Source organism: Labrus mixtus, chromosome 14, assembly GCF_963584025.1.
Source record: "Labrus mixtus chromosome 14, fLabMix1.1, whole genome shotgun sequence".
Classification (NCBI taxonomy): domain Eukaryota; kingdom Metazoa; phylum Chordata; class Actinopteri; order Labriformes; family Labridae; genus Labrus; species Labrus mixtus.
Window position 1 is genome coordinate 10,186,362 of NC_083625.1, and position 25,021 is coordinate 10,211,382.

Sequence of the window (25,021 nt, forward strand, 5' to 3'; positions counted from 1 at the left end):
GCGCTTTGATGTGGTTATTGCCCTGCTTAGTGTGTGTGGGCAGGCCTCTTACTACTGTGTGTGTGGCAGCGTTGAGGTGAGGGGGTACATGCAATCCACTTTTTACTCTGGCAGTGTTTAGATGTCGTGCGTGACCCGGAGTGCACTATAAACCAGCACATTCAGGAACAAATGCAGCTGTAAAACACCAATCTTGGCAACTCAGACAAACACTTCTGATCACAGCTCGCTCATTTGACCACATCTGTTTGTGTGTGTGTGTGTGTGTGTGTGTGTGTGTGTGTGTGTGTGTGTGTGTGTGTGTGTGTGTCCCATTATGCGAATGCACATTGTTTTTAACAAGCTTTAGTGTGTTCTGCCAAGAACAGGTAGCTGATATCAAAAGAAAAATAAACTCAGGAAGCATTAATAATGTCTCTGGCACAAATGGCAACACTGAAAACATTGCAAAAGACTCCATATGAATGAATTATACTTGAGTAGGAGTGTCAAACTACAGTAATATCATGTTCAACATGCATCAATAATAATATTTGTCACATGTGTTATCCATTGACATTGATAAGAAAACTCAGCATCTGACTGCCGGATTAAGCTTCAAAGTAAAATGCAACCTTAAGGCTTAAGGGTTTAGGTTGTATTCTATGATCAGTGTTAGCATCAGATGATTAGGATGACTGATGACCGTCAGATCAAGTTAACCTACAGATGAAAATATGAAACACATTGCACGAGAGTTAATTATTTGCCTAGGAAACAGTAGTTAAAAAAAAAACTGAACTCAATGTCCAACAACCACTCTGGGAGAGCTCCATCTGCATTTCCTTGAATTCTCCAGAGGATGGAGTTTGCTTATGATGTCATATTTAATACATCTGTTGCAGCTGACGAAAGTGTCAAGGAAGACAACTGGATAGTGTTGAAAACTCTTGAAAAAGGAAGGATCATTCTGTTTCACTTTGGTTCAACAGGAACTAGTCTATATAACTTATGTATTAATTAAACATTAGTTAACAAATATCCTTAAGTTAAGGTATTTCATTGGGAAAAAATTCAAATAAGGTTTTGAATTTTGATTTTGCGATATAGAAAAAGAAATAAAATGCCAGAAATCTGCTAAAAAGTCAAGTCTGGCTGATGGTGTTTTGAGCTTCTGCTGCTTAAAAAACAAAAGAGATTTGTCACTTCTCCATGGAAAAAGAAGGAAAGGATATAACACTGCTGTGCTCTGAAGGCTTCTGTGCTAATTTTACAGCTCTACAAAGCAACACACGCTGTACAATAACAGTGGCATGGGATCCTGCAAGGAAAAAGAAAAACCTTGAATGGCAATGACCTGTAATATTTATGCAGGGTGACTCCTGAATGGCTCCCTCACAGCTTCAGACGGCCCTGCAAACCTCATGGCCAGGGCCACTGTTTTTGTTGTCTGTGATGCAGAACAGAAGAACATGACTTTTTTTGTGACATTTTTGGTAGCTGTTGAAAAAGAAAACACCTTCCATTAAAAAGTGACACAACCTTTAAATCTAAATTAGAAAAGTATGTCTGTCTGTTTGTTGTGCTACTTAACAGGAGGTTGTCTTGTGTTAAACAACCACTGAGAGGTCAAATACTCTGGTTTAAAGAGAGGGTGGGGTGTCTCTTCACAATGTAAACACTTAAAAGAGCCCATTAGCAGATTTCTGATTATCTGCAAAGCAAAGGCAGTGGATGTTGGTGTTGTCCCTTGAGATCATTAATCACTGTCATTGGCTCAAGGCCTGGTAGTGACTGGCACATTCATTAAGTCTCCTGAGTAAAATGAGACGAGAGGCACACATGTGAAGTCAGCAGTTGATTCCAAGCAGCTCTAAAAGGCTGTTACTCATCAAAATGATCAGGAAACGTCTTAATCAGCATTTATCCGTTTTTTTTTTAAGATGAGCAAAGCGAAGCGTCTTGTCAGTTTGCAGTGGCTTATGGAAAATCTTCTCTTTGTGTATTCATGTCCTGCAGATATCTATATTTTGCTTTTTTTTTTAAGGGGGGCTTTGGTGCCATCATGAGGGCATATAAGGTACAGAAAGAACCAAAGCTAATTTTCAGTCATTGTTAGTTGATAGGGTTGAAAAAAGCAAGAAATTGCCCACATGGATCTGTGAATCCGTCTGCACGAGACGTTCCCAACATTTGCGTGACTCTTCCAATGATTCAACAGGTGAGTGTGCTCTCTTATGACGGAGTAAGGAAAAACATCCCTTGATTCCAGTAACTAGTTGTTCTATGGCCAAACTTACACTTAATGTGGTCGCTGACTAATGCAGGGATTAAAAACTTTCTCCGTGACTTTCTACAGCCAGGACATTTAAGAGAAAAATATCCGTGTCTCACACTGCTGACTCTGCATTTTCCCTTTAGCTGCAATAAGTGGTCCCATGCCACTGAGAGGGTGGTACTCTACTAATACATTCTATCCCCAAATGTTTTCCATTAAAAGCTCATTAATGTACTGTTTGATACAAAGGGACAGTTTCATTTGATTTTACTGCAAATAAAAATGAAGTTATATCATTGGGGCGGCTTTGGCTCAGTGGTAGAGTCAGTCGCCTCTTGATCGGAATGTTCGAGGTTTGATCCCCAGCTCCTGCAGAACATATTTCCGATGTGTTCTTGGGAAAGACACTCAACCCCAAGCTTCTCCCGCTGCGGCTTATAGATGTGTATGGATTAGTTAATACTGATGGACTCTTTACATAGCAGCCTCTGCCATCAGTGTGTGAATGAGCAAGCGCTCTGAGTAGTCAGAAGACTAGAAAAGCACTTTACAAGCTTAAATCCATTTACATTATTTTTTTTTTACATAAATAACCAACAAAAATGTCTCCAAATGTACACACAATCAAATGAAATATGTAGGACCCAGCATGGACAGCAGTGAAATGTTCTAAAGTAAAGTTTCTTGAGCTTTTGGTGAAAATTAATTAATTTTAAAATTCATGCTTCTGTGGAATAATCTCACCTCTGCTTTAGTATCTTTATGAAAAACATTTTTTTCTTCGAACCACCCAAATTGTTAAACTTTCTTTTTCACATTGGGCACAAAAACAAGACTAATATCCCCCAAAATAAATGTTCTTGAGGCCATCTGTACAGGCTGAATTATATATTTTTTTATTCTTGAATGAAAAATTCTGCTGACATTAATGAATAACTTACAATAAGCATAACTTAATAAGGTTCAGCCACTTGTATTGATCTTAAAATTGACATAATTTCCCTTAGATCTTAGTTTACTTTTTTTTTTTTATCAGTGAAAAAGATAGTGGATCACTTCACCTGACAATAAAAACGTTCTGTTTCTAAGCATCGCATTAAAAAAAAGCAGTCAGTAGTCTTAGTAGTCAGTCAGTAGTCAGTCCCACTTTTTCAACACTATGATGCAAATGCTCTCAAGTATTGTTATCTTTTCCCCTGATTCGTAAAAACACATGTTACTTATGTTACAGTGAAAGTGACTGATTATCATAATGAGAATAAATTGATGATGTCTTGAGTGTGACTGCTGCAGGCTATAACTAGAGTGGACATCACTGTACACTCACACATCTGCAGTAGCAGCAGCTGTGGCTAATTACGTTGCTTGGGATTATAATGTGCACATGTCTGCAAGCTGTAAATCATTTTAATTGTTTTAAGGTATTTAGCATATGAAAGAAGGATTGCAAAAAAACATGCCCACTGGAAAAGACTGGCACAACCCAAGAAACACACAGACAGCTGGAAAATTGGTACCGCATTCATTCACACTTCCATTTGTAAAAAGAAAAATCCAATATGGCATTTCATGCCCCTTCCAAAAAATACCATGAGAGTTTGGCTCCACAACCCTTTGAGCCTCAAATCTGTCCATTAATAAAAATTCTCATTCTTTCCCGGTTTTCCCAACTCCTTCTTCAGACTGACAAACTGCAGAAGCTGTTTCAGTCTCCTCGGCCTGTCAGTGAGTGTAGGATCTCATCCAGCACCGTTAACATTAGTGCATTATTCATAGCTTGTAAAAATGAGAGCAAGAAGCTTGTGCTTTAAGAGCAGATGCTATGTTCAACCATTTAGTACCATTCATCATATTACCAAAATAGAATTGTTCTTTTTCACACACTTAACCCATGAGCTTATGTGAAGCCATTTAAAATGGATTGTTCTCTGCCATGATTCACATATTGTTTATTTGAGTGCAGTTATGTATGTACTGGCTGATGCTTCTTAAATCCACAAATTATTAAATTACTTTGTTTAACAACCTCATCTGACTTTTTCATAATTTCTACCTAGCATGTTTTGTTTTGGTGCATAAACTGATATTAATGATGATGCAACTTTGCCTTGGAGGATGATGTCAACAAAAAACTGCCATTTTATTTTTGCATTGCTCTAATTTAAGGAGGGAATAGATGAGGATTAAAAAAAATGTGTAATTGTAGACCCTTGGAAACATCACCAGCTGTTGTTAATCTTCTGTGTTGTGTTACCATGGCGATACGAGTTCTAAATGATGAGTTCTATGTTGTTGAGTTGTACAATGTTATTGATTATGACATCACAGCATTAAACAGTAAAATCTGTTCCGAAGACTGGAGCTTCAACTCTTTTGGTCTACTTTGGAGTTTGTGGGTTTGAGATAGGCGTGAGAGATAGTTGTGAAAGAGAGTGGTGAGAGAAATTGTTGTATTCAAAGCGTTCGAAAGTTATTTGGTCTTGTTTGTTTGTTTGTTGTTTTGTCCGTGTTGTTCTGTGTTATCCTTTTCTGTATTTTAATACAGAAACAGGTTTATCATGGACTTCATGGAGGGAAGTAGAGGAGTCTACAAGTCGATCAGGGTGCTGTTTGACACACCGATTTATGAACGTGCCAAACAGATCTGTTGGCCCATTCAATCCTTTAAAGTGAAGGTTGCAGTGGTGGCTGAACTGTTAAACCTTCAACAGAAGAAGCAGCTTCCATCTGAGCTTACTGTTGAAGACATGACTGACCTGCTGCTGGAAGAGAGTAAAAAGTCCCTGAGGGTGCAGCTCTGGGAGTTTGAGATGGATGATTTTGACGAAGAGGAGGTGAAGCCTCTTCTCAAGCTGGTGTGGGAGGTTAACACCAGCATGCAGAGGAGAGATGTCGGGTTTCAAGCAAAAAGACTGCTTGACTCTCCAGAGGACATTCCTCCCTCCTATAAACATCAGAAGATCCTCAGCCAGGCACACGAATATGCCAGGATCCTGGTGGAGCAGCAACGGGATCTTCCCATCTCCAAACTGTTGAGCCCACAGGAGGTGGTGCTTGATTTGGTTCCAAGAGTCCTGCAGGGCCTCTGGGTGCCTAAAAAAACCACATCCAGCGACATGCCCTCCCAGAAGCTCTCTGAAATGGCTGTAAGCGTCACCAAAGCTGTTCTGGATGGAGTCTCCACCACCTTAATGTCTACCACTCACCATCAGGTCACCTATTCCCGATCAGAAAGAGAAGATATGGTCCTCTGTATTGAGGGAAGGGTCAGGAAGATGTATCCTCCAGATACTCTGAGGAGGAAGTTGAACAGCTTTGAAGCAGAAGTGTTGAAAGGCATCACAAGTGTTGCAGTGGAACACATCTGTGTGCTATTTGAGCCTCAGACTCACTCTGACATACCTGCTGACGAACTTCCAGCCATCACTGCTGTCCAGGGGTCATTGAATAGAAGCCAGGGTACACAAAGCCCAGCTCTGCCTGTAACCCTGCTTTCTGTAGCTAATGTCACGGCTTCAGTCTTGGAGGGTAAGGTAATGGATGTGAAACCTCTCCAAGAACTAGACTCTGCACACATTGCCCTTCCGTCCTCTTTTTTGACTCCTCAGGATAAAACTGCTTTCCCTCTGAGCAATGCTGAACTTCCTGGCATCATCAGCATGGATGAACAATCACAACAGACAATACCTTGTCCTGAACCAGAGCCTGCAAAGGTGCAACCTCAATCACTTCATGTTACCATGCCCCCTGAAGTATTTGTTAATGCTTCAGTCCTGGGTAGTGAGGTTGTTGATGAGCAGCCCAATCAAGAACCAGAACCAAATATGACTCTCTTCTCTGATTCTCTACCACTTCCTTCAGCCAAAGCAGATGAACCTTCTGCCTTTGAAGAAGAGCCTCGACTAGGCCAGGAATCAAACTCTGCTGAGACACTGTTGCCACTACCTCCTGATACCCTGCCAGCTGAACGTCCAGTTATGATTTCAGTCCTGGGGTGTGAGGTTAATGATGAGCAGCCCAGCCAAGATCAAGAACCTGCTGTGGTGCAAGCTCCAGCGCTTATTGTAAATGATACTGATGAACTCTGCGTAATTGCTGAGGCAAAACTACAAAATCCTTTACCAGACAAGGAACCATACTGCGCTGCTGGGATGTGTTCGCAACTACCTCCTCCTGATACCCAACCAGATGAACCCTCAGTCAAGGTTTCAGTGCTGTGGGGTCAGGTTTGGAAAAAGCAGCCTATCCAAGAAGCCGCCAGTTTGCCTGCCCTGCCACCTATTGTAACCGATGCTGATGCTGACAAAACCTCTGCTGTCACCCAGACTACACAAGAAGAGCCTCCACCAGAGTCTGCTGAGGTACAAACTCAATCACGGCATGTAACCCCAGAAGATGAACCTCCAGTATATATGGTGTCAGTCCTGGGGGGTGAGGTGATAAACAAGCAGCCCAGCAGAAGACCAGCTCTTACAATCTCCAATGGTGTGGTGCAGGAGGAGATCCCAGAGTCTGGAATTCAAAGCTGGTTCGGATGGTTTGGAAAAGCTTTCTACTGCTGCATCAAGCCTGAAAAAGAAGACTGAGAATTCTTCTGTGTGACAGTTACTGTCGTTATATATATCAATAAATATCACAATAATCAATGTGTGGTTCCATTGCAGTCAATTAGCATCAGCCGGTCTCATTTGAAGTTATCATGATGTTGCTTAGACAAAGTGTTAAGAGTAGATGATTATTATAGAACATTAATCGACAGCTAATGTCTAATGTCAGGTTTGGTAAAGTCACCTGTTATTTAATTTACAATAATTTTGTATTATTTATAATGTTTTGTAAAAAGAAATTGCATAATTTACATCTGATCCTTCATGTAAGACCACCTTTAAAAAAAACACGTGTCATACAAAATGCAGCTTTGTATAAGACGACACAGATACGCAGATATTTGGTCAGCAAATGTCAGGGACACACTTGCTGTAAGATCCGAACCTGCGCCTCCATCGGACTCTGCCTCATCAAGGCTCTGGAGCATGGCTAAAGCCTCTGTGGCAGTCATCCTCCTCCTTCCTGACATTTTGTTCTATTCTGTTCTAAATCAGATCCTAATTTACTCTATTCTGCCTTTTCAATGTTGATTAATTCAAATGTATGTCTTCTATTCTTTCTAGCCTATATGGTTTTGGGCGAGTGAGCTTTCTTTCCTCCTTGGCTCCAGCGTTATAAACAATAGTTGCTAGGCAACAGCGATGGGCACCTTCAAGAGCGGGAAAAAGTAGCAAATACTGAAATGATACACTGGCTATAATGCATGCCAATATGACCGCTATGGACTTTTAAGGTAGAAATACTCAAAACTCTTTTGTGTTTTGTGTTTTTGATAAAATAACAATGCTAGAATAAAATATAGACACATTTAGGAAAAGTCATGGTCCTGTAGTAGGTTTTATTTTCAGTAAGTTATTACATTGCAAAATTAAAAAACAGTCAAAATGACTGCCTTGGTTGTTCTAGTGTTAAGTCTGTGTGACTAAAGTTAAATAAAAAATGTAAGTGGTACAGTTGACTGCAACACTTCATACTGAAGTCCTAATAGTTCATATGTTTCACAAAGCAGTACTTTTATAAATTATAGTTAATAGAATGGCATACGCAAAAAAACGAATGTGTGCAAAGCATTTTTATGACAAAGTTTGACATATTTAAGAAAGCCTAGAAACATTGTAGTCCAGCACCTCAATTGATCAAACCTCATCAATTGATCATGTACTCACAGTTACCAAAAGAGGGCAGTATTGTAGCTATTTTTTGCTTAGGCCACAGGCAAGCAGGTTAAGGAAGATTATCACACAAGTGAAGGTGGTGACAAATCATACATTATGATTTAATTCTAGAGACTTGTGCAACCAATGAGCAGGTAGAAAATAAGGGAAGAGAAAACCATACAACAATATAAAATATGTTCTAAAGCATTTCTCCTGTAACTTGCATGACAGGTGCCCAATGTTAGCCCGGTACTGAATCTTTCATTTAGCCTACTGTATGTAAATGAAGCCATACAACTTTGGGGTTGAGGTGAGGTGTTAACTTGTTTGTTCCCACACAATAGATTCATTGTCTTTGTTTAACATCACTAATTGTCCTCTATCTGTGAAGAGGACACTGTGTTATTTGTTGTGTGTTGCAACATGCATTATAGGCCTCATCCAGAAAAATGTAAAACCTTCAAAAATAGTTGAAGGTTTATGTTCACACATTTTGTGATTTACCAAAAAGGCAATGTTATTTGTTTTCTCATAATACCGTTGTAATAAGTCACAAGTACAATTTCATTTAATGTTTCTCTTAGTTACTTCAAAGCACTTATCAACTCAAATCATTATGCTCTAATTATATCATCACAGTTAATTTGGAGTTGCAGCCACAGGGGGCAGGATTTCTTTGAATATTGGACTTCAGCATCCAACCACAGCAGTCAGAATTCCTAGCATTTCTTGGGGAAAATTTGAAAGAACTAATTCAACTTACACTTAACTGAGTTAATGTACAGCCACCAGCTGTGGGATTGGACCAAGAATGGACCTGCAAATCACCTGCAAGATCTTCCCAAAGATGTGCTGTAGTTTATTTGAGGAAAATGTAAGAACTCTCACTCCAATAAAGTGTCAATGTACAAAGTAATCATTCGAATTTTTCACATGGTTAGTTTTAAATATTTTAACGCACTCCATTGAAAAACAATTTTTTGGGGGTAAATTAATTTGGAACTACTACTTTGGAAGGTGGCATGCTTACAAATTATTAGTCACAAAAATGACGAGTATTTATTTGATATGCCTACAGTAAAATCTGTTTTATAAATCAGCCATTAAATGCAGTTAAAATGTTTTAAAAGGTTAAAAAGTTCCAGAAATATATTGCTGACCTAATATTTACACTCTATGATCACAGATAACTAAAAAAAAAACTCTTACATTGTGCCAGATCGTATACAAGTTGTATCCTGCCACTGCATCAAATAGCTCTTTACAAATGTTTCTGCTTTTAAAAAAAAAAAAAAACATCTCTTTGCAGAGACTCTACACAAGAGAGAAAAACAATCGTATTATATATGTAATATGAATATATATCTACAAAAAAAGTTAAACTGGCCTGGCACTTTATCACTTGGTATGATTACAGCAGGATTTGTGTTTGTAACTACAGATCCATCATCTTTCTAATAGAGGATCTTTGGATCGTAGAGCGTCTGCAAAAAATGAATCCGTCGGTGTCGTCAGTTCCGTAAAGCGTTCCTCTCGGCATAATTAAGGAACAGGATAGAGGATTATTTGTGTAGAGACAGAAGAAAAACCTTGTTAGAACAAGACTTTAAATTGACATGACATACAGGTATTTGTAGATAATAGCGCTGCGTTGTTTGCCACTTGTGTGTTTTATCCTGGGACGGACAAAAAGGCAAACCAGTCTCCAGCCGCGCGTGTATTGGGATGCACTGCCGCTAGCTTGATATTAGCTCGCTCGCTAGCTTCCAGATCAGCTCTGTTTTCACGACGGGACCAAGTACACCGTAAGTCACCCCGTTTCAAAACGATAATAAAGCATTATGTATTGGAAAACGAGTTTGAATCTTGCACAGTTAATATTAGCTTTATTTCCACTGTAAGCTTGCTGTTATTATTTGTAGTTTTTTTTTTTTTTTTAACCATCATCTTCTTAACATGTGAACTAAACGCAGGCCGTATTTATTTCCACCGTCAATAAAACTGCGTCAATATAATGCCAATTCTTAATAGATAGCGATTATGTGCTTTTATTTTTTTCAGAACTGACACTATGTTTGACTTATTGAACCCACCATATGTCTGCATGTCTGGAAAAACATGCACCTGTGCAGGTGCACCTGTCCTGGCGGTCGGGATATTTAGAAATTGCGCCGCCAGTCTCTTAGTACTTCTTTATTGTCAATGGTACTTTGTAACCTGGAAGCCTTAATAGAATCATTTGGTTATTTATTACGTTTACCGTAATTGAATATACGAGCTCAACCCGTTTCCATTTAACTATTTAAATTTGTTTTTTTTCAACTAATAAGGAAAGGTTATGAGGCTTTAAACATTCCCAACATTTGACATAGAAGTTGGTGTAAGAACTGCAGAAAAGTCAACAGAGACGTGTCATTCCTCAGGAAATGGACAGGCCATGGCATTTAAAATGAAACGCCCAGTTAAGCAAATGTAAACAAACTGTTCTCGTCTCTCCCATCAAACAACATCTATAATGTCTGTGCCAGCAGGTGATCTGACTGCCACTAACCTGCCATGTTACAGTCAGCTATACATGGCAGAAAATCTCACTAGGACACCAAGCTTTTTTTTATGTTAACTAATCCAAATGTTTGCCCTGGGTTAACTTTCATAATTCATATTCACACTCATTAATAGTTAAATGCTTCATAAGCGTTGTTTCCTGTAAATCCTGTCAGCCTCCCTGTTTTCCATTGGTGCTATGAATTAACGCAAATACATTTTAAATTGTATTATTTGTAAGCCTAGTATAGAGTAGTGATCTTCAAAGATTACATATCCTAAGTGTTTAACTTGTAGTCAAAACATGGCACGACCAGATTACATTTTGAGACAAATACAATTGGGAAATATATCATGTTTGTTAATCTTTTGGCAGCTACTAACTTTAATGTGCTAAATCTTAATATTTAATCCCGACCGCTGTTAAGTGGAAGCTAGTTGTTCTCCATCTGAAACGGAGAAAATCAATGCACCACCAAACACCCACAAGTTTGTACTCAATCGTATGCTGAGCTGTGGGCTTCCGTTTATCTCTTTGTGTGGAGCTTACAGGCTGAAGTTTTCCAGGTGTTTGGTTTACCAGGAATAACGATTGCATTTGCTGCCACGTTGAACCTCAACAAGTGTCTTTAAGGTCCTCAAATTGGCTTTGATTTTGTGGCTGTGTCTCTCACACACATATTGCAATACACACAAATTGGCCATTAGTGTTTGTAGGAGTGAATTCAGTAGGATGTGAATTCATTATTCCAACCCAAGCCAAAAATAGGGTCGATATTGCTTCTTGTCCAGCATTATTTTTTCATATGTTATCATGCATACTTGATGAGACTGAAAGAGGTGATTATACAGTATGTAGCATGAAAAATCACTTTGACCTCTTACAACATTGTCTGACTTGATATTTATGATGTAAACCATTTTGCAGCCTCCTCTCTAGTCTTTGTTTTTTTTGCAAAGTGAGTGCTGTCACAGTCCAGTCCTGTAATTGAGCTGCAGAGAAGAGTGGCCACTTCAACACAGCTCATTGTAGTGGGGGCTTGTGTGTTTGGGGCTTTCATAGGTCTGCTGTATTTATGTCTTGCCCTTTGAAAATCACCTCCTCCCTTGTGAGCAGCCATTATATTCCCATCTGCCTAATGATTTGGCTGTTTTGACTACGTTCTTTTGTCTTTCCTGTTCAAAGTAGCATTTAGGCCTCGCTGTTTTTCCATCTGTAACTTTTTCCCTTTATTTACGTGAAGCCATTTCTGTTAAAACCCATGCTTTATCTCTCTTTATCTCTGTTTCTTTCTAACAGATACAGTGCACTATGACAGACAGCATTATGAGTAAAGCTGCCACAATGGAGATTCCTATCAACAGTAATGGCGACACAGGAACACTACCAGAAGACGACAGCCTTGAACAGGTGGGTCAGTGTGTAACAATTTGAGACTCTCCTGTGTAGTTGTTGTTCACCTATTTTAGGACAATGACACCAAGGTCCTGACAGATAACTTGTATCTCAAAAACAGTAGAGTACATTTAATACTCTTGCTATAATTCTTATTAATTTGCTCTTGCATATTTCATCTAATTTTTAAATTGTTTAAGAAATCCTATCCATGCTAAAACATTTTTGGCCCTTGATAATTGTTGGCGATGATGCGATTTTGCGGTCTGTAAAAAGAATACATTTGTTTATAGTCATACTATTCATTTTTGTTAAGTTGCTAATTTTCTATTGGTTTAAATAATTATTTTATTTTTCAGTTAAAGTGTAAGCTCAAGTATATCTTCTGCGTCATCCGACCGCACAAGTCTATCGGCATGAGTTTTTCTCGAGGAAACATTAGCTTGATAATGTATTCAGTCATGCAGTGCTATCTTTGAAAGTCAAATCATTCACGTGAGAGTGCACAAAGACAATGAAACCTACATCTTTAAGCCAACTATCCGTCTGTCCTTCACAAATCTTGAAAGACCAGTCATCTGATTGACTTTACACTTGGTGTTTTTTTTTTTTCTGATGGAGTTCAGTGAGGAGTGTGAACTCGCGCTTTCTGCGTCCAAGCAACAGGGCCGCCCATCCTAATAGGTCCTCCTCTGTCAGCCACTGCACTGGCTCTTCTTAGTTAATACAGTTGTCAGTCTTGAACACTGGCTGTGTGAATGCAGCCAGTCAGCCACTTCATTTTATTCGTTCAATTTATGTATGTGTGTTCATTTACTCAGTACAAAAATATCAATCACAGTCTCTTTCTCTGAATTTGAATATTTTCCTCTGCCTGGGTAGATCTTTTACTCCAGTATGTTTTACCTGTCATAGACTCTAAGATCTGTCTGCTTAGTGACAGCTGTGGGGAGATTTCCTCCTGGGAAATCAGGTGTTTGAGACCAGCTGTCTCCATGGGAACCAGTTGTTCTCTTTAACAGCTCCTGTGGCCACATGTTCAGTGTTGCAGACACATCTAATGTGTATTTCATTAACCATATTACTATGTGTCAAAAAATTGCATTCTTTCTTACTATTCTAAGTATGATGTCACACTGTCTATAAAGTCCGTCCCAAATTCATTGTATGCAATTTTGAGCATGTGTGAAGCGCCCGGCTGTTAACTAGATTGGCCCTATTTTTTAGTATGTGACAGGAGCTCAATGATCGTTCTCCTCTGAATACAAAAGTTACAAATAAAAGTTTGCCCTAGCCTACAGCAATAGGTTTTATATGTGATCAAATAATATTAAAATAACTACATAGTTGTAAATGTAATACAGCTAAGGAATGTATAATGTGGTTAGATTCTATATACAGCCTGACAACCTGATAGCCTGGTGCTAGCTTATTCAAAGAAGCTTGGACTGGAAGTCCTTAAGTTAGAATGGGGTTTTGTACAAAGCCTACTGTATGTGTTCAGCAGGAACGCCACCTGAAGGGAGAGAACTACATCAGTAAGTTCAGCCTTGATGTAGTTCTCGCCCTCCAGGTGTTACCTGATCATTTGCAGAAGCTCGTTCGGCCTCATTTGAAGTCAAAGACGCTATGTTGCTATCACTCTAAGTAGTGTTATAGTCAGAGTCAGTTAGAATGAAGTAACATCAGAGTCGCAGGGTAAAATAGGTAGAACAGGTTCTTGCGTCCAAAGGCACACCTTGTTGCACAAACAGACTGAAGATCCTGGAAGAAGCACGGGCAGTTAACTTGGTATTTGCTCACCAAACTTGAAGTGGCTTCGTCACAGTAGTGAAGAAAAGCCTGCCTTCTCACGAAACTATCAAGATGTAGCAAGTGTCTAACCATTGGGTTTTTTCTTCCTCTGTTAAAAATGTTCATGGATATGAAGTGTTTATCTGCACTGTTTGGTGCTGGATATTAACCAGTTGTCATAGCAACTCCGCAATTAGTCTGAAAGTGGCTGTGCTTTGTCCTTGGGTGAAAGCCCTGTGAAACCAGATTGGTATCTGCCACGCAGCGTTTTTAGTTTAAGCTGCAGCAGTCTGTCTCATTTATGTGGAGATGAAGATTGGCTGATTTAGAAGGAGCAGAAATGTGGTTTTAGATGTCGTGGCTGTGCTCTTGTGTCAGGGCAGGGATGGTGACTGACGGCTTTGCAGTTACAGACAAAGGACTGACTGCAAGCAACATCCTGGCAAAGAATAAGATGCATCACAGTAGCTCTCTGGTTCAACAGCATTTAAAGATGTGCCATTACTTATAGTTTCTCAGAGGTGTGCTTTTAATTTAGAAATACCCCAATCGTGTGGTAAGGATTAAAAAAAGAAACTGCACATTTATTTTGTAAAAAAAAAAGTTGTCTGTGGCATTTTTATGCAGAGCCTCTCTTTTTCAGGGAGTGTCTACAATGCCATAGTTTCCTGTTTTTTTTATGCCATATCTCTATATAAACAGACTAAAAGACCGTAAGCCTCTTACAACTTACTGTTAAGATATGACAGCCACATTATTTCCTGATGACTTAAAGGTGCTGTAGTTTGCTTTATCTCAGGGAACAGGCACTGTGTCAACAAAGTATCCAGGGAGGGATCAGTGTCTACGTCACTTTTCTTCCACATCGAGCAGATGCCACAACACAAGGCTGCAGTTATATATAGACTGAAGCGAAGGAGGAAATGTAGTTGAAGAGGCTGTGTCCTTTTCTTCAGTTCCTGTTTGGTCTAACTATCCATCTTGACACACTTTGAATATTTAAATTATGATGTGATTTAAGAAACTCTAGAAATTAGGCACCGGTGCTAGAATGAATCTTTAAGGTATCGTGTTGAACCTCACATGACCAAAAAAATGAACTACTTAAATAGAAAATTGTCTTTCCTAGAAGGTTTTGTGTTTGTGTGGATGATTTTGTGTGTGCGCACAGTTCCTTCTTGATTTATTTTCTTTAATCTTAATGTCCCTTTTGATGTTTGCTCATGTCTTGTTAAATGATACGTTTATATTTTTTTCTGTTGAATTGGAACCCGTTCTTTCTTTGTGCAGACAGTGATGGAATAATATCATGGCAAAGTTGCATGTAGTCCATATCATCACAGATATGGACTACATGATCCACGAAACATGAACCTAATATAAACCAGCTCAATGACCTGACCTGCTCTGATATCACTCATCACTGCTCTCCATTCCCCATCCCTGCTGTCTGTGGACATTACAATGACCTTTTCTTGGAGTTCCTTTGCATCACTCTATCCTGTTTCATAATTTCAGTCATGGATTATTTTTCTTTTTGTCCCTTTTCCTTTTTGTTGTTGTTTTGTGTTCGTCTGTTCTCCCTCTTCCATCTCTGTGCAGGCTGCAAAACTGCAGTGGAGCTTAGATGAGAAGGTAGGGAGCTCCAGAGGCACCAGGGTGAGCAGGCCATTTGTGCATTTGTGTGTATGTGTTAATGATGGTGTGTAGTGCTGCTCAGTGGTTTGACTTTATGTGGCATTAAATTGCCTTGCATCACTTTTGTCGTTTTATAACACAAAATGTCACATATTTCATTTGAATGGCAAACCGCTGTGCAGCGTGACTTGTGCTTTCTGTTAACTTAGCTCCTACTTACACTTGATAGGAGTCTCTAGAAATTAACATGGTTTAGAAGATTTCCTTCAAAAATAATTTCCTTCAAGTAGATTTAGCAACAACAAAGAAACAGTCGGCTAACACTGAAATCTAAACCTTTCATTCTGTTTTCATTTGATTAACATATTTATAGTCTAGATTCTGTGTGCACTTACCTAACATGTGAACATGTTGGAAGGGGCTGGATTAACATCACACTGTCACACTAATAATCATCATATGATACTTTCACTGTAGCGGTGATTTGACTTACCAATGCTTGCTTTATTGATGTTTAAGTCATAATTGAACAATGTTGTTATGTTTCTGCAACAAAGCTAACAGAGCTCTTACAATGACTAAACACCTCATAAGCCTTCACACATTTCAGGTATATTCAGGCAGATTTGTCCTAGTAGATGCTGTTTAACCTCCAACAGCAGCACAGAGCACAGCAAAGTCACTTTTGCTTCCTCTTCTTAGTGTCAATGCACTATTTGTGTTAATGTTTGCACAAAGGAAATGGCTACCTCCCTTTCCATAACTCTTATGTTTCCTTATCACATTCCTACTGAAGAGTCCAAGCCCAAGGTTTCAGGAATCTAAATATCATGCAGCTGTTTACATTTTTACGATAGGCGCTATGGGTCTTTGTTCAGAGTTGAGTCACTGGGTGTGCAGTGTTTGCAGCAAATGATATAAGAGGCTTTCTCCCAGCACAGACAGGAGTCAAATTTAAACCTGTTCGTCTTAGGAACACATATGGCTTGCCTAAGTGAGAAATCTATTCAGGCTAGATTGTCCTTTTTCATAAATCCCTTACATGTTTTTTTTTTCTTAACTTGCTGATGTTTAAGAAGGAAGGCAAACAAAAGAAAGCTGTGAGTTAAATTAAGGAAAACACACAAGATGGATTGTGTGTCTCATAACACCGTTCCCCTCATGATTCAGAGCCTTACTGCAGCCTGTGATTATTTTGGCAGGAAAGAAGAGTTTGCTTGAGCATTTCCTGCTGCATAGATCATTAAGGTCACTGCTTGGGTTTGACTTAAGGTTGATCACAGCTGTGCTGTTGCAGTCTTCTTGCTTGCTCCCATTGTGGCAGGAGATTCAGTCCAAGTCATTAGTTAGGTTGATTATTAACAGGGTTCTTAAGTGCTGTGTTTGCTGTGTAGTTCCCTAAAGTTGGCTAACAGATAAGAGGATGAAGTTAAAGGTTGCTTAAAGATCGTGTACACACTAACCTTCCTAACATAGTAGTGTCTGTCTCCCTCTAGTGACTAGACTTTAACATACATTGTCTACACTGTCTGAATTTAACACTGATGTCATAATCTTCTGTATACGTGTCTCTAACCAAAACCCTCATCCCTCTCTTTGTTGTTGTTGTTCTTTTTTATTTTATATCTGCACTTTGCAGGACTTACAGCAGGTGATGGTATCAGGCCCAAATCTCAACGAGACTAGCATTGTGTCTGGGGGTTATGGAGGAGCTGCAGAGGGTATCATCCCCACCAGCTCAATCAAAGGTACAGATAAATCTCCTCAGTCTCCTCTTGTCTTACCTCCTCAGCTGTTCTGTCACTCTGTCCCATTTTGATTTGTTCTGTTGTCTCTTATTCTGGGAGTTTATTCAGAAGACAATGAGGTATTTGGTTTCTGTGGCTTCCTATCATTTTCCCCAGGAGATTGTGGTGGAAGTAATTTGCAGTGGTTGGGGGTCGATTGCAGTGGTTAATACATAGCCTGCCCTACAGTAAGCCTCCACTGTATCTCAAAATGTGCCTGTGGTCTTTATTACTCAGTGTTGGTGGTTCTATGTTTAGACATGGAAGGAAGCAGAGATGCAGATTGAATTTGATTGATTTAAAAAAAACATTTATGAGCTCTAAAGTGTTTGTTCGAATAGAAATGTATTTTCTGCATTCAGTCCCGAAAAGGATGTTTGAAATAAGATTGTTTTCTTGGGATGTAGACCTCATTTGAGAGTGAATGCAGTAGATAGCCAGGAAAGGTAACATTAGGTTAAATTTTGATTCCATGGGCCCTGAGGGATCCAAGGAAGATCTCTGGGGAGCATGCAGTTTTAACATTGCTGCAGGACGATGCGGTTAAAAGAATCACTGCCGTCCCCAAATTGTTCTTGTGTTAAAAATGAATCGACAAATGATGCAGGAAAGGAGATCAAAGCTCTTAGATTAGATTAGTTTTATTATTTGTTTGTCTGAACACAGTGTTTGTTGGTTTTTCTGAACATTTTACTAGAATTGTCAGAATCTGTTGAGGTGGTTTGGGCATCTGTTAAGGATGCCTCCTGGACGTCTCCCTTTAGAGGTTTTCCAGGCACGCCCAACTGGGAGGAGACCCCGGGGCAGACCCAGAATATGCTGGAGAGATTATATATCTCCTCTAGCCTGGGAACGCCTCGGAATCCCCCAGGAGGAGCTGGAAAGTGTTGCTGGAGAGAGGGAAATCTGGGTTGACTTACTGCGCCTGCTGCCACCGCGATCCAACCTCGGATAAGCGGAAGAAAATGGATGGATGGATGAATGCATGTCAGAATCTGTGCGGGTGTGGAAGGGATTGGACACAATAGGTGCGGGTACAGGCACTAAAGTCAAGCGAGAGTGGGATTAAGAAAACAGTCTGGCCCAGGGCTCTAGAATGCAGTAAAACACCTGTGGTGATATAAACCGGGCTAAAGGTGATAATAGTACCACTGCACTGGGTGAGCTACCCAAGCGCCCCACAGATATATTATTTAACAAAGGAAGCAATGACCACGGCGGTAATGGACAGACTTGATGGACAGATTGATTAAATAACTAAATAAATATTCCGAACTTGTTAATTCCACTGATGTCATTCAGACAATTGGAAAGGACTAGCTCTCCCCAAACAATACAGCTTGCTTTGTTTTGAATTGTCCTAGGCAGCAGTTCAGCAGTTTAACTGAAACCAAGGGAAACGGCAACTCTCTCATTACGACTTATTTGATACCTTTTCTAACATCTTTGTCCCACTCTCTCTCTCTCTCACTCAGGCCCCGCAGTGCGCTACAATGCTGAGTTTAACAAAAGGATCCCAGTTAAAGGATTAGGTGGATTTTTAGCCCTAAGTTTTGTTATTAATGGAGAGCTTGTTTCCAAAATGGGATGTTGTATTGTTGATGAGATGCTGAACAGCCACCATTTAGATAACATTGAGAATCAGTAAGCACGACCTGTGTCTGTTACAACACCAACAAACGTAATTATAATTGATTTTACTTTATTTAAATGCTCATCCTCTCATTGTGCATATCTCATTTTGGAAAGATGCTTTTTTTTTTACACTTTGTCTTCTTTATTCAGCTGGGAAGGATCTCCTCTTTCGCTTTAATCCTTTTATCTACCTCAAATTTTCACTCCATCGGTAGAGAGATGGCAGTACACTTACTTATGGCTGCTGCTCGTCCGGTCGGACATTTGGACTCTCTCTCTATGACAGCACTTCTTTTACAAGTTCTTCTTCTGGTTGGGGTCTATCTTTTTTTCCCCCTGAATTACTCTGATCTCTGAACTTCTGTGTACTAAAGCAGAAACCATCTTCATGCCTGTCAATGTGTCTATTTGTATAAAGAAATTCAGTTTTCATTACAAAAGTAAAATACTACTGCGAGCAAGTTTGTAAAGTGATTGTAAGAAAAGCCCCTTAAATTATCCACTTTGTCATTAGCATACATAGACTTTAAAGAAAGGCTGATCCATTTGTTTTAGTATCGCAGTAATAAGTACTGCTGCAATAACTCAAACTGGCCCCGTCCTCATCATCACCACTCACATGTCTGCATTTTTCACTGAATGTCATGCACTAAATGTTGTCTCTTCATCTTTTTTTCTACTTGTCTGTCCTTTGACCGTTCCCCTCCACATGTCCGTCATCCTACTCTTCTCCATTTTGACGTCCTGCTCTTCTGCTTCCCTTCCCATCCATCTTACTCCTACGTTAACTTTCCCTCTCTGGCATGCTACATCATCACATTAATAATAACTTCTGTCTGATAAACGAAATATCCAACCATTATTTAAAATCCTGACCGTATTGTAAATGCCACCCCACACTCTACCCTATTTTATTGTCACCCTGAACCATTCCTTCATCCAAATCCTCCCACCCAACCATCTGTCCGCTGTCACAGATTTGCGAATGAAGGCCAGGCGAAGTAGTGTTCCTTCATCCAGTTCTTTCCTCTGCCACAAAGCAAGCGAATCAAATGAATACAAAGGTACTGGGGAAACAAAGAGGACGAAGTTCGTCCTATTAGATCTACTTTGAGAATCAGATTGAGCAGTACCCCAAATATTCCTGCTGTCTAAAGTATTTTCAGCCTCTCTCACAGCTTAATATAAATATTATATCTTAAATATTTAGGCTGTTTTAATTGGTATTTCCTCCTTTGCTTTTCCTGCTGTTTACTTCCCACTGAACTTTAACTCCCATACTCATTCTATAATGGTTTAACGGCTTATGGTGATAGAAATCGCTTGTATAATAGCAGACCGATTTGAGAACAGGTTTAGTTTTGCTTTTCCTGAATTCAACTCAGTTTAAATCCCTTTATGAAGTAGTGGATTCTTTATTGGGTCTTATTCTATTAGAACCTTCCATAACCAGTTTGTTTGCTTAACTGTTTATTTGCTTCAATTGTTTTGATTACCATGTTGTTTTATTCATTCATTCGGGTCATATCTCTCAGGTTCCAACATGCACCACAGCAGCAGCAGCTCGTCAATGATGGCTGAAGAAGCGACCCGCGGTGTGGCTGTAGAAAAGCTAGAAACAGTGAAGAAGTGGGGTCTTAACACTTACAAGGTATCTGAGGTTCTGCAAAATGAATACAATTATGACTTAATTATAACATCACAATAACGAGCTACTGGGTGTGTTTTTTTATTGTGTGTCTATTGATGATCTGAAATCAAACATTTTTCCTTGAGTTTAATAGTTTTACTTCTCTGTGGTCCTTCATTGTTTTAGTGCACAAAACAAATGATCTCGGAGCGTTTCGGCCGTGGTTCCCGGACTGTGGACCTGGAGCTGGAGGCCCAGATTGAGGTGCTGAGAGACACTAAAAGGAAATATGAGAATGTGCTGCGATTGGCCAGAGCGCTCACCAACCACTTCTACAACATGGTGCAGACGCAGCACGCGCTGGGAGACACATTCGCTGACCTCAGCCAGAAATCTCCAGAGCTTAGGGTAAGACCTACAAAGTCTTAACTCATGTGTAATGAACAAGATCAGAGGGATGATGTATTTATAGACATTATTTAAAACCATTATCATATCATGTAATAAAAAATATCTTATTTGGCTTTAAAGGATGAATTTGGCTACAATGCAGAGACTCAGAAGTTGTTGTGTAAGAATGGAGAGACTCTTCTTGGTGCCATTAACTTCTTTGTGTCGAGCATCAACACGTTGGTCAACAAGACCATGGAGGACACCCTGATGACCATCAAGATGTATGAAAATGCCAGGTAAGGACATGAAGTTTACTTCTTATTTTTTCCATCAAACACACTGACTAGACTGACCCTTTTTAAAGGAGGATTGACTAAGAGATGTAAACAAAACTTCAACTGAAATGCTGATACTGTAGTGAAGATCACTGTGACTACTTTTCAATGAAGTGTTTGTATAATATTAAATACAAAACATTGCAAGGAATTTGAATGCGTTGATGTGAAAATTAATGGCAGTTTAAAAACACATTCTAATCATTCTAATAAAAGACTAAGATTAATGTTTGATGTTGACATATGAGCATAAAAGTCAAACAACACCCACCTTTTTTCTATTACCAAGATACATTATTTGGTATTATTTTACATGTTTGATTTTTTAACACTTTTTAAAAGTTAACTTGAAAAATGGTTTGACACGTATTGACTGTGTCACTAGTGATGCACAGAAACACGAACAATCAGAAACACAGTTTGTCTGTGGTGGGAAAAAAACTGTTAACGCATTTTTTTGTCTTAAATTGTTGTGCTCATGATAACTTCTATGCGCTTCAACTGATGAGCAGGGTTTTCAAGGCATTTAACACTGTATTCTTTTTTCACCTTTCACAAACAGACTGGAGTTTGATGCCTACCGGTCAGATCTGGAGGAGCTGAGTTTGGGCCCGAGGGACGCTGTGGCCATGGCCCGCATAGATGCTGCTCAGCAACAGTACCAGGTCCAGAAGGACAAGTATGAACGCCTCCGCTCAGATGTCATCATTAAACTCAAGTTCCTGGAAGAGAATAAGGTTAGTGGGCAAAAGAGGGGACACCTTTTTTATTAACTTAAAAATGAAAAAAATCTGACTCCTTTTTTGACCTTAAATGTTGTTTCTTGATTTCCTTATTCTCTCTCTCTCTTTCAGGTGAAGGTGATGCACAAGCAGCTCCTTCTCTTCCATAACGCCATCTCAGCGTACTTTGCTGGCAACCAGGAGCAGCTGGAGCAGACGCTGAAGCAGTTCAACATAAAGTTGAGGCCTCCAGGGGCCGACAAGCCCTCCTGGTTAGAGGAGCAGTGAGCAGCCTTTCTTCTAGACCACCTCCACCTGTTACCTGTTGAAACCCCCTTACTTACAGAGGGAAACACATGCAGATAAATGAGAGGATGACGATGAGCATGTGGCTAGATGATTGGACAGATGAAGGAGGATTGGACTGATGAAATGCAGGGTATTACTGACGAGTGGGCTAAATGCAGCTGGAAACCAAGTGGCCAGATTCATGAACAGTCTGGGGGCTTTTAGTGCCTCTCCCCAAACTTCCTATTTGTCACTCTGAACCTCTTCGAGCTTTGAACCCAGAGAAACCATTCATCTCTACCTTCCCTCCCTCCTAATTAACTCTCCCCCCCCCCCCCCCCCCCCTTCTATCTCAACACTATTTTGCCGTGTGAGCTTGTTTCAGTCACGTTCACAGTCATTACTGTACTCCATGAGTGTTCACAGTGCTCTGAGTTAAACCTCAACCAAACATGTTCTTGTGACCACAGATGGAGAAGAGAAAGGAAAACTGGCGACACAGTTAAAACCTGCTCAGATGTACCAAAACACTACTTCCAAAACTCCTCCAGACATTATCACTCTTCCAGTGTGCCTCCTCATGTAAGAGCTAGTTTACTTAGATTGCGGCCTGCAGGAAGAAAAGTACGATCAGACAAACATTTCAAACCATTAATGAAGGGCATTTGTGCGGTACACTGGAATGGAATGTCTAGAAATCAATCAATGTACATTTCAAATTAAGTAATGTGTCACTTTGAAATAACTGTTATATTTTTGTGTTTAATTATGAGAATATTATTTTATTCTGTTCTTAATTTGACTCTCATCTCTGAAAGTTTATGCTTTTTTTTAGTTCTAGTCAGATGTTTGTCTTGTGCTTAAGAGTGGAGTGCAGTTTACTGTTTAGGCAACATGTGCTGGTGTTTTACACTCCAGGTACCGCAGTGCTTAGTCTGTAGTCATTAGAAATGCTACAGATTTGAAATCGTAGCCGGAAAAATCTGACTCTTTATGCAATGATCATATAAGGAACACTGCCACAGCTTCACAAACTAACACAGGTTTGGGTCTTAAGTTATTTTTTTTAAGCTAATTTAGCCCCCAAAATGGAAAAAAAAAAGCTGTTTATAGGAAGCTTAACCCATGCTACAAGTTCATTGATGATCTGGGTTTCACTGTGAACTGAGGAGACGGTTATCTACTGAAGATAGGTAGGGCTGTTAAGATCCAACAAACTTGAATGGATTGGAATCAATTAATTATTGAATTGTTGCGTGATGACATTGACATGTGTTTTTGTCTTTTTTCATTTGTTTATCTTTTAGAGTTAATAAGGAACATTTCATTGACATCCAGGTTCAAATCTTTCAGTCCTCCTAAAATAATATGCTTGTCTAAGATGATCTTTCTTCACACTGAAGATTATATAGTAGTTGCCTAATATTACTAATCCTAATAATTCAACATCAAATCTTGTAAATGAGTAGTTTGGGAATGGGATAACACTAATAATACATGATTGTTTAGATCTTGTGAAATGTCATCTGAAGATACTGGTAGAACACAATCATCAACACTTGACAATAAGGGGACGGTGTTACCACAGAATATCTCCATGGTACTACCTACGTAATGTTCAATTTAATCATCACTGTTTTTATATGTTTCTGTGTGTTAACCAGGTGGAGTCAACATATTGTACACTGAAATGTATGATTGGTTTTTGCTTTTTTACAAATTACTCAATTTGAGTATGACATAACTGAGTTCAGCAGAAGACACACTTAGGTGAAAACATGCCTCAGGATAACTGTATCTTTAATGGATATCTTTCCAAAAATGATTTTAAATGAACTGATTAAAGAGTGTTAGCGTTTACTAGTGTTGAACATCTGAAGATAAATGAAGATAATCCAGGTCATTGAATGTTCAATCATGCTGAATTGGACTCATGAGAGCATCTGGAAACAGAACGGAGAGCTCTATCAATTCATGAGTTAGTCCTCCTGCTTATTGTCTCCTGTATTTGCATGGCAGGCAGCGTTCCAAAGTACATGTGCAGATATGTGTGAATGCACTGTCGCTCTACTCTTGGCCTTCTGCGTCCTGGTTCGTACATGATGCTTAAAAGTTTCTTGATTTCAAGTTTAAGACTGGCTGACACACTATAGAAGACAATGAAATGAAAATGGATCTCAGAAATTACTGTAATTCTTTGATTTGTTTGACTTGTGTTTATTGGACTTGTATGTACCAGTGTGTAAAATGAGTGTATTTTAATTCCAGCTGAGAAAGTCACTCAGTCACTTGGCTTTACATAGAGCAATGATTTGCCAGTTTGTGGTCCTTTTGACCACCACACAGCAATATAAAAAGAAAAATGTGACTCCTCTTTTCCAAACCTGCTCCTTTGAAATTCACCAAAATATATGGCAATAGGATTTTTTTTTCTTGTTCTGTAGATGTGAAACCTCCAGTTAATTGGAAAAAAAATAACATTTACTTGTGGCATTTAAAGCCACTCTTACTAGTCTAGCCTTTACGTTGTTGCCTAGAGAGAACCAAGATTTATAAAATGAGATATATTGTTTGTGTACAATCAATGTTTTCTAGGCTGAGCTGATGTATTGTACTCAATGAATGACTGCACATAATGATATTTAAGGTGATAAATGAAGTCTTGTCATGGATTGATGTGATTCTCTGCCTTCATTCCTCACTCAGACCTGAAAAGTCCCACCTTAACACCCCCCTCCCCCCCCCAGGGAACAAAATTAAAATACACATTTTCAAATGCTCTTGCTGTATTTTCTTTTGGCACTCTCATCTCATTTGCATTACATTGTAGGTCAATA

General features: G+C 39.3%; 1 protein-coding gene across 7 annotated transcripts; it reads left to right on the forward strand.

The window, feature by feature from the left end:
• The first annotated feature begins 9,521 nt into the window (after positions 1 to 9,521).
• Positions 9,522 to 24,856, forward strand: arfip2b (ADP-ribosylation factor interacting protein 2b). Of its 7 annotated transcripts, none has more exons than XM_061055036.1 (10): positions 9,522 to 9,827; positions 11,867 to 11,977; positions 15,359 to 15,415; positions 17,034 to 17,142; positions 18,657 to 18,713; positions 20,352 to 20,467; positions 20,633 to 20,854; positions 20,978 to 21,135; positions 21,737 to 21,911; positions 22,029 to 24,856. In XM_061055036.1, the coding sequence occupies exons 2-10, from the start codon at positions 11,879 to 11,881 to the stop codon at positions 22,182 to 22,184; spliced, it is 1,149 nt and encodes a 382-aa protein (XP_060911019.1). In that variant the 5' UTR covers positions 9,522 to 9,827; positions 11,867 to 11,878; the 3' UTR covers positions 22,185 to 24,856. The 7 variants fall into 7 exon arrangements, with proteins under 7 accessions (XP_060911019.1, XP_060911020.1, XP_060911022.1 ...); XM_061055037.1 differs by having other exon boundaries at positions 15,359 to 15,391; XM_061055039.1 differs by lacking the exon at positions 15,359 to 15,415.
• The last annotated feature ends 165 nt before the right edge of the window (positions 24,857 to 25,021 follow it).